This window comes from Miscanthus floridulus, unplaced genomic scaffold, assembly GCF_019320115.1.
Source record: "Miscanthus floridulus cultivar M001 unplaced genomic scaffold, ASM1932011v1 fs_116_1_2, whole genome shotgun sequence".
Classification (NCBI taxonomy): Eukaryota; Viridiplantae; Streptophyta; class Magnoliopsida; order Poales; family Poaceae; genus Miscanthus; species Miscanthus floridulus.
The window spans coordinates 24844-44634 of NW_027096213.1; the positions used below are offsets into that span (position 1 = coordinate 24844).

The window sequence follows — 19791 nt, forward strand, 5'->3', positions numbered from 1 at the left end:
AACTCGGAAGAGCATCACGGCTTAGTCAAACACTAAGCTCGGGGGCTCGGCATTCGCTTCAACTACGCCCGAGGGCTCGAATTCAAGGATGAAAGACTAAGAATACAAGTACTCAAGACTACAACAAAGACAACACATCAAGACCCTTCATCCGATTTCTATTCTAAAGAAAAGTACTCGGAGAAGGCTCGGGGGCTGCGGGATACATAACCCCAAAAAAATTTTGAAGACAAGAATCTAGACCCTCCAACTTTTGCAAGCAAAAGCAAGAGACTCAGGGGCTACACTCAGTGAGTGTAATTTTTACGAAAAATTGCACCCACCGAAAAAGAACTCGGAACAACCAAGAAGACTAAAGGGACCCTCTGGCTTCTTGTCCCAACAAGCAAGAGGCTCGGAGGCTACACTCACTGAGTGCACTTTTGTCCAAAAGTGCACATCAGCCGAAGAAAAGACAAAGAAGACCATCTCAAGGTTTCACTTCAGAAGAACCTGGAACGGATTTACAACTCAACGAAGACCAAGAAGAACAAGAAGGCTTCTGAAGCTCATCCATGAAATGTTCGGGGGCTTGTCGATGTGGGACCCATGGGGTTTCCCATGGAGAAGAGAGAAGACCTAGTCCAACTAGGATTCCCTACATGTAATCATACTAGGACTAGTTACACATAATCCTACTAGGATCTCTACTTTGTAACCGACTAAGACTCCCGCCTCTCCTAGACTATATAAAGGAGGACAAGGGTCCCTAGATTAAGACACACATAACCGACAGAACTCGCAACCACAACATACCTCACAACACAACAAATAGCGCAGGGCGCAATATACTATCCACACCAGACTGGATGTAGGGCGCCGTGACTTTTCGGCGCGCCGAACCAGTATAAATCATTGTCTCCCTGCGTTTACCATCAAGTTCCTGCAAACGCCGATACCCCTCCGAACAAATCACCGTCCCGGATACCCCGTGGCGGGTTGCCGGTGGTAAAACATCGACAACGACCCAAAACGTAAATTTTGGGGGTGTGACATCCCATTAGATGCATAGTTATTAGAACCGGACTCGAGATTGAACCAGTGAGGGCATCGGTTTGCTGGTTCTTTGGTCCAACTATAAAGAACTGGTTGCACTGCTAGTTCGATAGTTTTGGACCAGATGAATTGAACAGCCCACAAATACTTCAAAGCGGTGCAATATCATAACAGACAATAGATAATTAGCAACAGCATTGCAATACAAAATTTTCCCAACATCCCTGAATAAATCAATTCATAAAGATGTCTCAAAGTCAACTCTTTTTATTTATGATATGACATCAAATTAATATCATTAGGTACACCAAAAAACTTATTAAAAATATGATTATTTGGTATCATAAATATTTGTACCTTTTTCTTAAAAACTAGTCAAACATAAAAAAGTTTGGGTTAAAACAATTCTAGAAATTGAATTATTCAGAGAGAAAAGGAGTATATGTTCATCAGATTCACCCAAATGCACCCTCCTATAATGCGACTGCATTTGGAGCGAAGCCAATTTTGTTGACAAATGTGGTCTGGAGATATACGATCTACTCGTACACACTTGGTCCAAGTCGGGCACACTGGATGCAGCAGGTTAGCCATCACCCCATTTATCCAATAGTTCAAAAAAACGCTGTGGCCTAGTCAATTTTACCCAAACCCCTAGGCAAACTCCTCCGTCTCTGAGCAAGTCAGCCTTGAAGTGTCCTGCCCGTAGACTGTCTCGTCTCCCATTGCGCTGCATCACGGTTTGAGAAAACAGCTGCAAGCACTGAAGTGCTGATCCAATGTTTGAGATGATATGAGCTCTCTCGAGCTTGCTTCTGCGTTAGTTAGTTTTCAGTTTTAAGTAGAATATAGTTGTGGGCATGACTAATTGATGTACACACATTGCAACACATCTCTGCCAAAATATGCCTAAGATGTGCCTATCAATTTGTTTGCCACACCTTAGGGCACGGTTTGACAAAGGTACCTATGACATGTGAGACATAATGGTAAAAAGTGTGGCCAGTAATAGAGTTGTGATATAGAACCAAAAACCCACCTAATAATATGTGGTGTAGGACGTCCTGCATAAAATCACAAACATAAATACACACTGACACACCTAATAAAAAAAGTATATGATTATATGCACTCAATTACAAAAAAGAAGAAGAAGTTATCAGATAGAACAACAGAGACATGAGAGGTAAAAGTTTCCATGACCAACGAGTTCTGGGCACGAAAAGAACAAAATATTATCAGATCTAGGGGAAATAAAGTATGAGACAGAGAAAACAAAAGAATTAATTTAACTCTGTATAATTTCACGAGTAAGCCACCAGCATAACCCAAATCCTACCACCCACGCCCCAGCTCAGACTAACTGCAGCTATCAAGTAGACTAACCTAAAGACTAGGTACTAAAGAACGGAAAGAAAAATGGCTTTCTGAGTTTGCAAAAAATGTACAGAGTTCAGTTGGGAGGTTGCACATTGGAAATGGGCTCCTGTGAGCAGGCAGCTCATGCAGTAATGACACCAGACATCCATGGCACAACGACAGGAGCAGTCGGATGAGAATCTCTGTATGTCTCAGAGTACCGGTCTTTGAAGTTTAATCTAGGGTGGTCAGCCTGAAATACAAACCAATACAGCCGAAATTACTTCTCAGGTGGAACAGGATCCATTCTGATAACATATATATGAATGGAATACCAGGATTTAAATGACTACATTAGATCAAACGTGAAAAAAACATGAAGTTTCATTTGGAAGGAAGAGTCCAAGAACAGCATCTCACTATTAAGTATCTAAAGGGAGTTTATTAAATAAAGAACCTGAATATTCATTCAGATTTCCTCACATGGTCAAAACTTAGAAATACAAAAATATGAATGTTAAGTCATGAAAGAATAAATTCAAGAGAACTAAAGATAGCATTTTATAGTTTCAAACCATCATGTACAAACATTAGATCTCCAACGTGTATAAAAGGGGGAGAGAATCAACTTCTGGGCATGAATATTTTGAACATGAGAGCAGTTTTTGTGCCTGGGTAGATAGCACCCTGGATATCTGGACCATCCATTTCCATCGGCCCGATCAACCTCAGACGGAGAATAAAGTGGCTACTCAAGTGTACACTATTGCAGCATAATTTTTTCACTTTCATATATATCATGGATTCCATTTTTTTTCCTGGTCAATGTTCCACCTTCTATAGATAGCGCTGGAATGTTCCAGCTGAGGTATCCAATAAATCAGTCATCGCAAAAATTTTGGAGAGCTTCAGAAACCATAATGAAACACATTCCAGTGCATGGTAAGAAATTTTAACCACTGCACGGTAGAAAATTTTCACCATACCAACATGAAAACTTCCATTAAAACGAATCCTAGCAATCGCAAGCAATGGCCTGGATGTCGGGGGTGCCATACAAAGTATCCTCTAACAAGTAACTAGATTTTGTGTTATATCAGCAATTCAGCCAAAATGAGCCACCAAGAAACAGATAACCTGAACACGCAACACAAACATGTTTCCACTAACAGTTTGTACAATACCGCGGACATATTGATTTATTAACTAAGCGATGGAACAAGACTGTATTATCAAGTAAAACAAAAAATAACTCAATGCCAGGCCACCAGAATTGTGTCGGCTGCACTTGCGCTGCCTGCTCTATCCACTGCCCAAAAACCATGATAACCAAGTTAGAGGCCCAGTAGCTACATTTCATGTGTCCTACCGTTGTTAATAAACCAATACTTGTATCATATATGCAACAAACATAACACAATTTGGAAGTCACTATCCCAGGAAACAGGACAAATTTGCTAATAATGAACTGACATCACCAACTATGCATGAGAGCTGGACTTAAGTATATTCTCTTATATCAGTTAAGTACTTAAATATACACATTAACACATAGAAGACAACAGAAAATACCTGCTTCAACCAGCATTCTTGATGTTTGTGTTCATATTTGTCTGGCGAGTAGCATCCATACTCAGACGGACAGTAAACCCAGATATTACACTTTAAAGCTCCTGGTCTGGCCCTCTTAGCCTGATCTATACAGGCTTGACAGCAATCTGCGGCACTTTCTTTGTGATGTGTTAAGCCCCATCTAACAGCAGTGCCACCATAATCAGTATGCAGTTCAGTATTGCATTCAGGGGGCAAAGGTGGACCTGGTATTATCTCTTCATCTGCAACATTAACATGAATCAAGAACCATTATTCAATTGTCTGTTATCTCTTGGAGCAATTTAAAATCACGGCACAATTTGGTAACGATTAATGACCCGTAAGACCTAATCAACAATGCTGGCAACATGAACAGTGTAAACGAAATAACCTTCTGGTTCATTCTCAGGCTTGTCATCATGTTCAATATGATATATAGTGGGAGGTATCCAAAGACCAATGTCCTCCAATAGCATTTGCCAGTTAAACTCCAAGGCTCGCTTTAACATCCCTAAATATCGAATCATTGGACATTACAAATGTTAAAAAAATAAACAAGTATAAATATGTCATCATAGTAACTTCAACTAAGCTCACATACTTGATTCTTCACTGGAGAGGCCAACATTTGATAAATTCTTAGTAGATGTACTTCTCATGTACTTAAGCTTCCCAACACGCCATGCTTCTACAGCTTCTGGCGTATATTAGAAAAATGGAAGGAAAAGATTTTATTTAGGTTAGTAAACATATTAAATAAATCATGTCTAACACTACATATATTTAGCCTTGCAATTAATAACTAAGTGGTACATATTTGTACAGATTAAATGCACAACCAGAAAACAATTTTAGATTTTTCTAACGGTCTAACCTATATCCCCATCGCTTTCTTTTTAAAGAAAAGGTCTCACCTACAACCCTAAAAGGGAAAGTAAGTGTGAAATTCAGTATGACTATGATAATAGTAAACTTTCCTAAACCATCAGTATCGCTTGGTACTTCCCTGTCATTATTTGTCTAAATACGAGACTAAATCATATCTTACAAGCACCTTTATAAAAAAAAACAAAGGAAATCACAGTTTGTCTTGTCCTATTGACTAATAATAGAATGAATGCCAACCAATAAGGTTTCAACAAATCAGACAAAACTTGAAGAAAAAATCCAGTGAGGACAACAAGCCAGATAAAAGAAGCAGCGCGTAAATGGCAAGTCCATGAATAAGTACGCTGGAGTTGTAAGCTGCCAGAACTTGGCTTAATAATTTTTGTACAAGGTTATCATAGAAATGATGGCCCATAGTTCTCAAAAGCATGGATGGGATTTATTGTTTTCGTGTGAAATTACAGGAACAAGTACTCCCTCCATTCCAAATTATAGGTCGCTTTGTATCTAGCCATACCGTATATTTAGGTGCATAGCAAAAGCTATGTAACTAGAAAAGCCAAAGCTACGTACCTACAAAAGCCAAAATGACCTGTAATTTAGGACGGAGGGAGTAGAAGAGAAAAGAGAAATAAAGAAACATGAAAAGTCCACAAGGACCTATATTCTGCTCTTTATCGAAGAAAGGAAATGGTCGGGTAAAGCTCGTCTCGATGTATCTTTTTCAGATCTAAGAGCTGGTACATAGGCGTGAGCCTAACAAAGCACCAGATTAGTAATGGTCCAACTAGCCAGAAGCAGGTATGTTTATGTACAGTCAACCACAGCAACATGGACACATGATTATACGAACTATAAAGGAGCACGACATTCCAGCCTGAGTACTGAAAACAGCAGAGCAACCATCCAGATGCACCGGGCAATAATTCCAACTTGGTAAGTCAACTAAATACTAAATGACAGCCTCGCAAAAAAAAATACTAAATGACAGAAATACAAACCTCGTTGTTCCGTGGTATTAGAATTTCCCCCCAAATCGTGCAGCCTCTGCAAAATCTCAAGCGAAACTTTCTGCTTCAGCTCGAGCGGCAGCCCCCTTCGCCTCTTCTCTTCCCTCGCGAATGCCTTGCGCAGCTTCTTCACCTTCTCGCACCAGACACCAAAACCCAATGTCTCAAAAGCTGTCACCGCTTCAATGGAACACCTGAACAAACTGAATTCCAGACACAAGAGCTCTGTAGAACAGCCATACCGCTTCAATGAGCTCGACGGGCTCAGCCTCGCGGCGAATCCGGATCGACTCGTCCACCCACCTCATCTGCTCCCTGGAATACTTCAGCTCCCCGCCTAAACCCACAGGCACGAACTTAATTGGCAGATTAATTTGATCAGAACAAGCGGATGGACCAACAGTGAGCTGAGGATAGGGAAAACAGCGTACGTCTGGGTGCGAACGCGAAGGAGCCAGGAGCGTAGAGCGCGCGGGCCACGAGCAGCGCGGCGACGAGGTTGCCCACGCAGAGCGCGACGGAGACGCGGCGGCAGGTGCACCACCTCGCCGCGGCGGCCGCGCGGCCACCGAGCCGCAAGCCCCTCACCATGGCGTCACGGGCGGAGCCATCCTAGCACCGCCGCCGGCGCCGCCACGCCCGCGCTAGGGTTGCGCACGCCGGAGTTCGCCTCGGGCGACGAGCTGTAATCACACTGCGGCACGGTAGGTCGGTAGCAGTGCGCGCTCACGAGAGGGATGTGTTCGATGCCTTTTCGTGCGCGTGTCGCCGCAGGCGGCGGTGCATTTTATTTTTGGGGCTGGCCGTTTGGGAAGCGGCTTGGAGTCTTGGACGGTAACTTGACCGGGGAGCTGAACCGGTGACGCCACTCGCTTGACGGCTGGACCTCCACCTACTCCAGATCTCCGACTGCCGACAGGTGGGTCGGAGCGGAAGCTGAGCTGCAGGTGCCATGGACCGATCTTCCGATCTTCGTGGCCCGCCCGCACACCGGTTCACAGGTCACTGTTTACGTTCGGTAGGATTAGTCATTGTTTACCGTAAGAATCTGAAGCTGATTGACTCGGTAGAATGGAGCCTGAGATGTTGGAATGTTCCGTCGTAGATTATTTTGGAGTAGTAGTACTATTATTATAGCTGTCTAATGACCAATTAGTCGTTACTGCGTCGGAAAGCCAACTTTTTTATGAGTAGTTGGTGCTGCGTCAGAAGCCATTTTTGTGGGGCTTCGAAAAGTGGCAGAAATGCAGTGTTCATTTTGCTCTGCATTTTACTACGTCAGCAGAGGTAAGAAAAAGTAAGGTACTACGTCAGCAGAGGTAAGAAAAAGTAAGGTGTGACTTGCTCCCTCCGTAAAAGAAAAAATACAATTCTCCCTCTTCGACAAACAATTTTAAATTTTAACTAAAAATATATAAAATTACTAACATTCATGATAAAAAATAAATATCATTATATTAGTTATGGAATATTTATAATAAATTTATTTAAAGATATAAATGCTAATAGTATTTGCAAAACTTTATCAAACTTGAGCTAGTTTGATTGGCAGGAATACTATAGTTGTATTCTTGTGCAGACAGCAGGGAGTATATTCTAGCTAAATCGATGTCTTGGCATCCAGCAGCAAAGCATGACATCCAAGTGTATCCATGACACCACTCGTAGAATTGCATTTCACCTCCACAATGGCCCCGTTCGCTTGGAGGAATTTGGAGGAATCTGAATAAATCGGGAGAAATTTATGAGAGAAAATCAGTCGTGAACAGTGACTTTTTGGAACTAGCCAAACGGAGCCAATGTTAATTTTTTTTACATAATTAATATTATTAAATAGATCATTAAATATAATAAATTTATTTAGATGTAGATGTTGCTAATATTTTTTTTATGAATTTAGCCTAACTTAAAAAGTTTGACCAGCACAGATAATGTAATGCTCTTTTTACGAGACGGAAGGAGTATTTCTCTTTATGCAGGGGGCGTCCGTCCTACCCATGTTTTTTTTAGTGGAAGCCGTTACCCATGGGTGAACCTTGAAGCTTGAGGAGGAAAAAGTGAACTATTGTACCTTCAAACTGCACCAGTTATAGCCTCTTTGGTAGGGCTCCTGTAGGGGCTTTAGCTCCGGCTCCTGCAGGAGCTGTGCCAAACGCCTGTTTTGAAAATGACTTCGCATGGGGAGCCGGTCAAGAGCCAGAGCCATTTTTTGCCTGCGCAGGAGAAGCCTCAAAAACGAGCTTCGCGCGGCTTCTTGCTGTGGGTTCACGTCGTCTAGCGCGAAGGAGCCGTTTTGCCAAACGTTTTCTAAAACGGCTTCAGCTCCTCCAAAGGAACTGCTCCTCCAGATAAGCCAGAGCCATTTTGAGAGGAGCCGGAGCCCTGCAAAACATGCCGTTAGCTCGCGGATCGCATTCCTACTGCCATGGCTTCGGCCTTCGGCCTTTCGCGTGGGCCTGTCCGGTTTCTGGCCCATGTCACTTCTGCTGCTACTACAAGACCAGGCGCCCAGCATTGCCGCCAGCGTTACCACCCCATTTCAGCCCAGCTTGACAGCCGCATTCACCACTGAGCAGATCAAATGAGCATGGCCGCATGGGTGCCTGCTGCCCGGAAGCATTTGCTACTGGAGTTTTTGAGGTGCCAACTGCCTCAGACCGTCAAGTCCGCAAGTGCTCCGGCGGTCCGGCCTCGCCATTCGACAGCGAGATGTATTTGCGCGCGCGACGCCGCGACGGATACGCGAAACGCGCTTGCTTAATCATCGGCCCGGTCTCACTGCCCTTGCCGCCGGCCGGAAGGGCGAACAAACCGCCGTGCGTCAGGTGGATTGCCTACTAACCGAGCTGTTCAGTGGCGTACGGCACCTGCGAAAATTAGCTGCAATGCCGACGGCGAGCTGAGTGGACACGCTGGAGACTGGAGACGTTCCCGGGGAACTGTGTGACGGCGAGGGCTCTTTCTCCTCCATTAAGCCAGTACATGAAGCACATAACAGAACTCAATCACCGCAAGTTAACAAAAGAGGACACAAATAAGAGGAGCATTGATCACACTGAAACACGAATAAGTTTTAATGTCTCAACAATGCGTGTCCAGGTAGCAACACTTTCAGTCAAATTGTCTGGACTGCGGCATTTCCACAAACACATCGCGTGCGCTGCCATGGATCGTGAGGCAGCAACAGGAAAATTAAAGAAGAGGCCACGGCCTCACCGCTACACATGCGAGCACACGACCGGAGAACAAAACGCGGAGAAAATTTCTCAAGGGAGCCCGCTACTGCTCCTCGGCGGCGGCGGCGGCGGGCGCAGGGTGGGCGGTGAAGATGCGGCGGAGGTGGGACGCGAGGGCGCCGGACGAGTCGTCGTCCGCCTCCCTGCGGAGCGCGTCCTGGAGGTCCCGCATGCGGTGGGAAAGGTCCTCGCGCTCGCGGCGGAGGGCGGCGTTGTCGACGGCGAGGTCGTTCAGGCGGTGCTTCTGGCCCAGGGACCGCAGGCTCATCATGAAGACGCCCGCCATCAGGAACAGCTGCACGAACCCTTCCTTGCGCTTCGCCGCGTTCGCCAGCAGCCCCGGCGGGCGCCGGCCCCCGAAGCCGCTGCCGCTGACGTCCGCCATCTTTGCCTGCGGGGTTGGACTCAGTCCGGTCTCCGGTGGGCTCTGGGCTCTGGGCTCTTGGGAGGTAGATCCGGTAACTTGCCTCTAGTAAGTGACGCGCTGTTGACTTTTCTGGCATCACAGGCGTTCAAATCGAATCCAATGGTCCTTAGCGATCCAAAGAAAAAAAAATAAAAGGGATGAGACTATTATGGGAGGGAGGCAGGCGGGCAGAATAGAACCACGGGGGCTCTTGGCGTCGCGGAATCGCGCTCTCCGCCGCCGCGCCACCGGGGGCCTGCAGGGGTGGGAGGTGGGCTGTGTCGGAAATTTGGCCTGGTCTAAATAAAAATTTCAAATAAATTCTAAAAGCATACTCGCACATATATGATATGGTGGGATACTTTAGTCCTTTATTGCTACTTTAAAAAAAGTGTGGCAACTTAAATAGTGATGAGTCGTCTCCAACTGTTTTAAGCTATTGAGGAGATGAAAGGAAGAAACACACGAGGCGATGCGATAGGGTGTGGGCGCGCGACATACACGTGAATGGTCCGGCAATTTCTCTCTTAGACCTTTTCACTCGATATTTTTTTATGCACATGGAGAAATTTTGCGCTGGCTTATTTTGTTAAGCAATTATTCTCACATTAATGGTGATGGCTCTAATTGCTATAGTCGACTAAGGGCACGTCAATTAACTTAATGTTGTGATTGCGCAGCTAATTACTATCCATACCTACGACACATGTATATATCTGGACGAGACGTCGTCCTCTGTGTATTAATGGTGATTGCTCTAGTTGCTATAGTCAACTAACGGCGGATCAATCACCTTAATGTTGTGATTGCGCGGCTAATTACACACACGACGTGTATATATATCGGACCAGACGTTGTCTTTAGTACATACAATTTATCTTCTCCTCTTACCACTGTGTTGCGTTGCCGCCGTTTTCCCAATCTCATCGCTGACGTGTCATCGACACCAGGAGAGCAGGTCTTCGAAGTCTACGTCCCCTCGTGTCCCTACACGGGTAGGGGCCGTATGAGGTTTTTGGGAAGCGCCGTCGTGACTGCTCGCAGAACGTTTCTTCCCTCTACGCGGGTGTTCGTGGATCTTCATCGACGGTCTGATTCGTCTACTTTTGCACTATCTCTAGCGCCGACACCCTAGTGTAAGAATGCCTATACTTTCTCTGTTGTTCGTTCTTGTGTTTCTTATGTTACTAGCACTAGAGAGTTTGAGTTTGTTTCAGATCGTAGTGCTAGTGTTAAATCGCACACCTATGTTATATGCTGTTGTTCTTTTTCTTAATATCAAAATTAATTTATGGTCACTAAATTGCTATTATTTATAACAGGCTGCACCGAGGAAGCTTTGAAGGAGACCAAGGTTGGTCGTGTAGCTCTCGCTCCTGCCTGTCTGCTCTTGCCGTTCGACATGCTACTCGACGTCTTGACCTCGCCCTCCCGCCGGCGCTCCTCTTCGCAACCCTCCGCGCCGGTATGCGGTGGAGGCGTTGCGCACTTATTGGTGGTGGTGGCGTGCGCGGTCGAGTCCATCTCCTACATGCTCACCTAAGGCCACGGTGCATTGTCGGCAACAAGAGCGATAAAGATAGTGGATGATTCTTGGAAGAAGTATATGTTTCAGGAAGCACAAAGAGAACGAGAGCATGCCGGCAGACTGCTCAACAGTTCACGTGAACCACACACCTTTTAGCTTGCTGATTACCTTTTTTTTCAAAAGCCATCGACAAGAGTATGCCGGGCATATATTGATAGAGAAGGAGTCAAATACAAACATAATTAGAAAAAAAAAGAAAAGAAAACCTCAACACTTACGAAGGCTTGTTGATTACATAATTGGTATTCTATTCCTAGCTATTAGTTATGTTTATCCTCACTCTGGTTGGTGGCTGCTGCGGTGTTGCCTCCACACTTGACATTCATTTCTTTGTGATGGACTTGAGATTGGTTTCTTCCAACAGAACATCAGTTGCTTCGGAGGATTTGTCCAAGAGCACCTGAGATCGCAGAATTCTAGATGGACTTACCTATGGTGGATTGTAGTGCCAAATGCTGGAACTGAGAGCATCTATATCCATAAAAGGTTTAGTATTGTTTCATCTTAATTATATCGAACCTGCAAAAAAATAGTTTGTTTTTGTACGCAACAGCTCCAACAGATAATCCTGTAATGTTCTCCTTACTTCTGGTGAATCTCAAAACTGTAAACCTAACTACAGTCTTTCCTGTACATGATTTGAATAGAAGAAAGGAGTTTGCAGAAACAAGTTCATGTGCACACTGTCCAAAAAAATATATTAGTTAGTAGCATGTAGCAACTGGGATCTAATTGCTTGAACTTGATGGATTCTTAACAAATGCAAAGTATTTGTCAGTTCATCCCAAACTTTAAACACACTTGGCACAAGATCCAAATTAATCCAAACAACTATTAGTATACCATCCCAATATCTTTACCGGGGAGGCGCCTGCCATCCTAGTATATATGAATGATACATCCATACATGTAGAGAAGCATTCAGTAGTTTCATACAAGTTCATTCCTCCCCGCCGAGTATTATTCTTTTGTACCACAACCTTCTTCCTTTATGTCGATCGCCTATTATAATAACAAATTAATAACACGTTTGATCCATTACTTGTACACGCGCTTATTAGTTGTCGTAGATGCGGCACTCGTCGGTCTCTGGGTTGTCCTTGCAGTACTTCTCGAGCGGGTCGCTGTTCTCCTTGAGGTTGTCGCGGGCGTGGCTCGCCGCGGCGCTGATCTCCTCCACATTGTCCCACGCCGCCGCGCACTCCGCGGTGCCCTTCTCGTCCGCGCACGTCGCCTCCGCCTCCTTGATGCTCTCCGACAGCTTGTCGGAGATATCCGGCGGCGTGGCTGGCCCGGTCGACCTCACGGAGAACCCGCCACGGCGCGCCACGGGGAACCAGACGCGGCTGGCGGCCTTCCTCCTTGGGAGCACATCGGCGGCCGCGAAGGTGGTCGCCGGAATAGAGAGGCTTGCCACCGTCGACGCCATTTCTATCTTAGCTAGCTAGCTTCCTGTTACAAACAAACTCGCTCTCTTGCGTCGACAAGGGTTGGTGTGTAGTGCTGGCTGTCACGTAGCTAGAACTGTGATTCAGTACTTGGCATTTTGCGCTGGAGAGACGAGGTTAATATATAGCTTTGTTCGTCGAAGCGCAGGCGTTTTACGTGCACTCGTTTCTTATCGCCTCTTGGCCACTCGTTGTGGTACACGTCGCTGCTGCGTTTAGAGATATTTGAACCCTTGACGGGTAAGCGTGACTTGGGAGGGGGGGCTTTTGCTCGATCGGTTCGGGAGATCGGAGTTGTTGGCAAGAAAAAACTTGCAGGTGTGCAAGCGTTGCACGGTCTTTTTGTGCTTGTTGTAAAGTTCGTGTAGAACACGATATTTCATGCGAGGTCCGTGTTGTGCCGCTTGTGTAGAAAAGTGAACTCGATGCGACAAAAACAACAACTCGTTTTCAGGAGTGAACCAAATATCTGAGATATTGTCGGAGGGTGCAGATCGGAGAAACAAACAAATGGTTAGCACTACTACTATTATTGATAAATTTCTAGATATTTTTGAACTCGATACATTTATAATTGTGGTGCCCGAGGATAACGTAGGAGATGCACGTCTGGCTGACAATAATCCAAACAAAAGTGCACGGGAGTACTAGACATCCAAGACTAGTGGATGCGTGGACCCAGAGCCTCCGACCGGACTCCTCTGATTAGGGTAGTATTTAGTTCCCAAAATTTTTTAAGATTCTCTGTCATATCGAATCTTTGGACGCATGTATGAAGCATTAAATATAAATAAAAAATAAAACTAATTACACAGTTTAGACGAAATTCACGAGACGAATCTTTTAAGCCTAATTAGACGACACTAATTGCCAAATAACAACGAAAGTGCTACAGTATCATTTCCCAGAAAATTTCGCCAACTAAACAAGGCCTAGGCACAATCATTGACAGCTTTCCTAAAGGGGATGTGACATAGTCCTATGAATAAATATATTTTTAAAATTGTCTTAAATTAAACTTTTTAAATTTTAACTAAATTTCTAGAAAAATCCGTCAAAATTTATGACACCAAATTAGTGTCATTGGATATACCTAAAATATATTTTGTTAATATGCTCATTTTATGTTATACATGTTGTTACTCTTTGCTATAAAGTTAGTTAAACTTAAGATAGTTCGACTCGTAAGAATTCTAGGAATTCATTTATCTGGAGACGTAGAGAGTATATAATTATAATATATTGTTTACTAGTGATTTGCCGGCACCCATGCACGCGCGTAGAGACACATAAATCCCTTTTGAACTTCTATACAGCGAATCAGCGATAGTATAGTAATATGAAAGGTAAGGCAAACATAAGTGAAAATGAGTTCGATACATGGTATAGGGTTAGATGACCCAACTTATCAATTTGGTAGGACCAATATGGTTAGGAAGATAGATTTTTCCAAACAAGCATGGGATGTCTGTAATTCTAATTGATATAACTAGAATGAGCATGGGGGTGAATATGACCATGTTATGATAAGATCAATGACAAAGGTTAATGAATATCATATCATAAAGTATATATGACATGATAAGTTGACATAAACATTATAAATAATAAGTGAATACACACATTATATGTTGCAAGCAACATTGTGTTATTCATAGTAAGCTAAGATAGCCCGGACATTTTTCTTGGTATGGCAGCTCAACCACACAAACTAATCACAGGCATACAACCTAACCTGCATAGCGGGATGCTCGATTTCAGTCATGTGTAACCTTATGACTAAGAAGAACATGTTGCCTAGTATTTTGATGCCAATCTTTTATAAGCTCAAGCAGCAGTACACAAAAGATTTAGGAAAGAAAGGGAGAGATAGCATGGAAGCAAACCCGTAACAGTCTAATAGGAACCACGGAGCGTGAGTCCTTCATCCCATCTGGTACTCTTCTTTATCACCGTTGTCTTCAACTACTTTTAAGTTTTTTATAATCACTACTGGTCGGAAGTCCCCATCACTGCAAGTGCGACTTGGGAGGGAGATCTTTTGCTTGGTTCGGGAGATCAGAGTTGTTGGCAAGAAAAACTTGCAGGTGTGCAAGCGTTGCACGGTCTTATGTGCTTGTAAAGTTCGTGTAGAACACGATGTTTGATGCGAGGTCCGTGTTGTGCTGCTTGTGAAGAAAAGTGAACTCGATGCGACCAAAACAACATGTCGTTTTCAGGGGTGAACCAAATATCTGAGATATTGTCAGAGGTTGCAGATCAGAGAAACAAACAAATGATAGCACTGCTACTATTGATAAATTTCTAGATATTTTTGGACAACTTGATACATAATTAGTGGCATTCGCTATGGTAAACAACAAAAAGACTATGTTTCTTAAAAATGAAGTAAATAGTGAGACAGATTAAGATTCCTGCCAAAAGAGATTCACGATGAGTAGTTATCATATTGTTTAGTCCATAGCAATTATGCTTAAAGAGCAACATTGCAAATAACATCACAACTATTATATCTTTTGAAGCCACCTAAATCCTCACACACCTAAGAAATTCTTTTATATCTTCAGGAATGTTGTCTTTAGCTTTGTTGTCTCGTACTTTAACATCTCTACCAGGAATTTGGTCCTCAGTGCATTCCCATCCTATATCTATTGTTTACTCGTGATTTGCCGGCATCCATACACATGTGTAGAGACACATAAATCCCTTTTGAACTTCTATACAACGACAGTATAGGGTTAGATGACCCATAAAAGGTAATGCAAACATAACTGAAAAAGAGTTCGATACATCATGATATACGGTTAGACGACCCAACTTATCCATTTTGTAGGACCAATGGTTAGAAAGATAGATTTTTCCAAACAGACATGTGATGTCTGTAATTCTAATTAATATAGCTAGAATGAGCATGGGATGAATATGGCCATGTTATTATGATAAGATCGACGACAAAGGTTAATGAATATCATATCATAAATTATATGTGACATGATAATAAATTGGCATAAGCATTATAAATAACTTTAACTAAAGATATAACTAGAATCACATTAGTCAAAGACAACACACACACACCTCAAAGATTGCTGGAAGTTTTTTGGTGCGTGTTTCTTAATAACATACTCTGCTTAAAAAATGAAATTATCGCTTTTCGAGGAGTCAACTAACTTGAAGTTTGACTAAAACTATATAAAAACCACTAATAATTATAATACAAAAATAAATACCATTAAATTGGTTATAAAATATATTTTTTATAATAAACTTTATTGGATTATATAAAAAAATAAACTTTCTTGGAGACATAAATATTAATATTATTCACTTTAATCTCAGCGAAAGTTAAACTAGCTACTCGCACGCATCTTATAGTTATATTCTTTTGTGGACTGAGGGGGTAGTACGTAGATTTATTGAAAGGAGCAGTGATTTTTTTTTTTTTGGCACTTTGTGCAGGTGCATTGGAATAGTTTGCTGAAATCAGACCTCACACTGACTGATGATGTTGTTAGAATTTCAATTCAGGGACTGCCAGCGATCCTCTTCACATCGTCTCTGTAGTCTCTAAAGTAAAATGATTTTCACCACGTTCGAGGAGGAATATTTCTCGGTTCTTTGGCCCTCTATATATCATGCATGGAATCATGTGGAGCTAGCCTAAAGCTTGCTCTAGGTCGGCAAACTCATGTTCGAGGCTACCGTGAGTCCTTGACCTGATGCTAGCTAGACATCGGCAGTTCGGCACTGCTTTGTCCGTGGCTCCCTGCCCAAACCAAGCACGTGATGAAAACCAAGTGTTTTTTTTGAGGTCAAGAGGGGAGGGGGTTTAACACTATCCCCACCTGATATACTGCAGCCACACATACCGGCGCGAAGCCGGGGGTAGCGGGGCACGGGGCCCAAAGTACAAATGTTTAGGAATTACATTAGGGGAGAGGTAGATTCAACGGAAATACTATTTTCGAGCTTGCAGGAAGTCGCCGTTCTGCGCGCGCACACTGCCTGCCGTCCGATGCGCGCTCTGATGGCTTGCCCGCGCCTGCCGGAGGCCACGCCCAGCGCCCGCGCCATCGGAGGCCACGCCCGTGCCCGTCGCTGCTTCTCCCTCACCCGCACCCGTCGTTGTCGTCCATCACCCGTTATCGTCCTTCAGTTCGTCGGAGATGAAGATGCCGCCACCTAGGATTCCGGCGAGGAGGAGGTCACCAGAGACGGAGAAGAAGCCAACTCCGGTGGGCTATAGAATGGCCGGTTAGGGGAGGAAGGTAGGCCAGACGGTGGGGATGGTCGATGGGCGGTTTAGGAGAGCTGGCGGCGGCAGCGGTGGCCGACCCAGGTCTGGGCGGGGGCGCCATGGTCGGAGTTCGCCGGAGCTCGCTGGAGTTGGTCGTTGCCGCATGCGGGAGGGGGCGGGGGGAGTGGGAGGGGGAGGGGAAGAAGGTGGTCGCCGCCGGCGGGAGGGTCTCGTCGAAGCTCCATGGTCGCGGCCGCGGCCATAGAGCTCCAGCAAGACCCTACCGTCGGCGGCGGGGCGGTGGCCGCCGGGGCACCGGGAGGTGGTGGAAGCGGGGGCACTCACTGGAGCCGGCCGTGGTAAAGAGGGAGCGGGGAAGGCGACGCTGGTGTCGGGAGAGACGCGGCGAGAAGATAAGGGGGAGAGAGAGTGTGTGCGGGCGCACTTGCTTCTGCGTGCGTGGGCAGCGCCTAGCAGTGTCCTAGATTCAAATGGGCAAATTATTACACCAGAAAGTAGAGAGGCGAGCATCATTTTTGGGGAGGCGGCACCTCCACTGACGTCTGACGAGCTGAGATCCTGCATGCGGCGATGAGGCGCGAATGATCAGGTGCCATGCCTCTGAATACCACATCGTGCCTATGTTTCCAAAGCTCCCAACATATAAGTAGCAGCAGGGAAGAGTGAGCTATCTTCGGCATGAGAACTGGCGCAGTAGATTCCCAAAGTCGCTGCACGCTAGCTATCTGCCCAGCTTGCCAGCCAATTGCAGTCCAGAACGTTTGGGTGAAAGGGCATTCCGAGATGATGTGATCGGCCGTTTCTGATGCTTGATTGCAGATGGCACAGAGATCTTCTTGTAGCACGCTTTTCCTGAGCAAGGCACTCTTGCAATTGATTCTATCCACACGGAGTTGCGATGTTCTTCCACACGAACTGGTAGGCAGGGAAACATACTCCTATGTTTTATGCAACCACTAGCACCAAACTACATTTAAATGGTGATTAGCGATGGTGAACAACAGATCTGACCAAACTTTGTAACACGGCAAGCTCGGCAGTCCTAAGCATCCATGCCTATAGATGAACCGATAGGGCAAGCCCCAATCACAGACTCACAGCTACATCAGCACGAGGCGCAGGGAGAATCTAGGGGCCGTCAGCCCGTCACCCATGTGCCATGTGGCTTGGCTTGCTTTTGCCCGCCTTTGCTTGCCCTTTATTCCCCCTCCGATCCCGCGTAATGGCCATTCTGAAACTCCATGTTCTCTCATCTTTTCTGCTGAGCGGGCGGGGTAACCTTATCCTGTAACCCCAGCGTGTGTATAAGCACAAAAAAAACCCGTTATGCTACACTCGTGAAAGCATTAACAACAAGCACAGTGTAATATCCGCACTGTTCCTTTGCTCGTGCAATCAGGACGTGGTTTCATTAAACATGATGTTTGGGACCAGCAATGCGGCTTGATTTCTAGCGACAAGGAGGGGAAATACAGGACCTGAAGTACATTTTTAACCTACAAGTTGCACCTCACTTTGACTTTCAACCCTTAACTGGACAACAAACACCCTTCAATTGTTAGAACAGGACAAATTTAATCTTTTGGCTGATTTCAACGGTGATTTTATTTAAAATTTGGTTTTATTTCTAGAAATTTATAATTAATTTATTTTAAATCAGAAAAATGTTGTATAGCTATTTTTATGATCTATATATAGTTATCTGGATTGGTTTATTTCTGTCCTATTGCTTTATGGATATCCTTGCTCTATTGCACTCAATCGTGCTCATTATTTATTTAAAATAAATAAGATCTAAATAGCGCCAACAAAGAGATAACATTTTAAGATGAAAACCGATGCTAGTTTTCGTATTTTCTGATTTAAAATAAATTAATTAAGATTCTTTAGAGATCAAACCATATTTCTATTATTTTAGAAAAGAGAAAACCCATCTTTGGAACCAGTTAGAGAACCAAATTGGTTAGGTTTTGGTAGTTTGATTGTATCTGTTACTTGGTTTTGTAGTTCAGAGTTGAAAATCGGACTGTTGTGGAGATTGAAATATGTAGTTTACCCTTTCATCATATATATTGCTCCAGTGGTGTGAGAAGGCGCTCTATTCGGCTTGGTTGGTCCCTCCCTCATGAGTTATGAGGGAGCAATCCATAGTTTTACTTTGAGTAAAATTCATCGTCGGTCCCTTAACTTAGCTGACGATGTCATTCTAGTCAACAAACTTCTATAGTGATATATGCTAGTTCTAAAACTTGGCTAGTAGTGTCATTCCAATCCACAAACTTCCAACATGATCAATGTTGGTCGCTAAACTTGGATGGTGGCGTCGGTCATCACGTGCCCGCTGACTGTCACCATTGACTGGATGCCTACCCGCTGACTGTCACCATTGACCGGACGCATGACCCCAGCGTCCGGTCACTACGTGACCAGTGTCCGGTCCACTCTGTGAGACCCTATCTTTTCGGAACAGGGCGCCGGTGGCACCGTCGGACTGTCCGCACTCTACGGGCGGACACTCCGCCGGTGGAGTTTCAAACCCTTCTCGCCTCCGTTTGATCGCTGAGTTGATCCACATCAACTCCAACTTCATCTCTTTTGTAAATGTGCCAACACCACCAAGTGTACACCATCATGTGTATGTGTGTTAGTATTTTCACAATCATTTTCAAAGGATTAGCCACTCAACTTGCCACGCCACTCAATCCTAGCAACGATGAAAAGTTAGATCACTCGAGTGGCACTAAATGACCGATATGCAAACAAGTTTGCCCCTCTTGATAGTACGGCCATCTATCCTAAACCCGGTCATCAACTTCTCTACACACCTATGACCGGTGAAATGAAATGCCCTAGGTTATACCTTTGCCTTGCGCATTCCATTCCGTCTCCTCCAATGTTGATGCAACACATGCACCAACATGATCAACAATGATATGATCCACTTCATATCATCACGTGATCATATTGGTC

At 44.5% G+C, this 19791-nt stretch overlaps 3 protein-coding genes across 4 annotated transcripts; all 3 read right to left on the reverse strand.

The window, feature by feature from the left end:
• Nucleotides 1–2215: 2215 nt before the first annotated feature.
• Nucleotides 2216–6656, reverse strand: LOC136530382 (uncharacterized). Of its 2 annotated transcripts, none has more exons than XM_066523123.1 (7): nt 6317–6656; nt 6128–6222; nt 5877–6018; nt 4589–4684; nt 4379–4498; nt 3967–4229; nt 2216–2647 (listed from the first exon to the last, which is right to left on the reverse strand). In XM_066523123.1, the coding sequence occupies exons 1-7, from the start codon at nt 6474–6476 to the stop codon at nt 2537–2539; spliced, it is 987 nt and encodes a 328-aa protein (XP_066379220.1). In that variant the 5' UTR covers nt 6477–6656; the 3' UTR covers nt 2216–2536. The 2 variants fall into 2 exon arrangements, with proteins under 2 accessions (XP_066379220.1, XP_066379221.1); XM_066523124.1 differs by having other exon boundaries at nt 6128–6241; nt 6317–6442.
• A 2284-nt stretch (nt 6657–8940) lies between these two features.
• LOC136530386 (uncharacterized) lies at nt 8941–9575 on the reverse strand. Its single transcript, XM_066523126.1, has one exon. The coding sequence runs from the start codon at nt 9504–9506 to the stop codon at nt 9165–9167; it is 342 nt and encodes a 113-aa protein (XP_066379223.1). The 5' UTR covers nt 9507–9575; the 3' UTR covers nt 8941–9164.
• Nucleotides 9576–11933: 2358 nt separating this feature from the next.
• On the reverse strand, nt 11934–12672 carry LOC136530385 (calvin cycle protein CP12-1, chloroplastic-like). The gene has a single exon (XM_066523125.1). The coding sequence runs from the start codon at nt 12542–12544 to the stop codon at nt 12173–12175; it is 372 nt and encodes a 123-aa protein (XP_066379222.1). The 5' UTR covers nt 12545–12672; the 3' UTR covers nt 11934–12172.
• Between the last annotated feature and the right edge of the window lie 7119 nt (nt 12673–19791).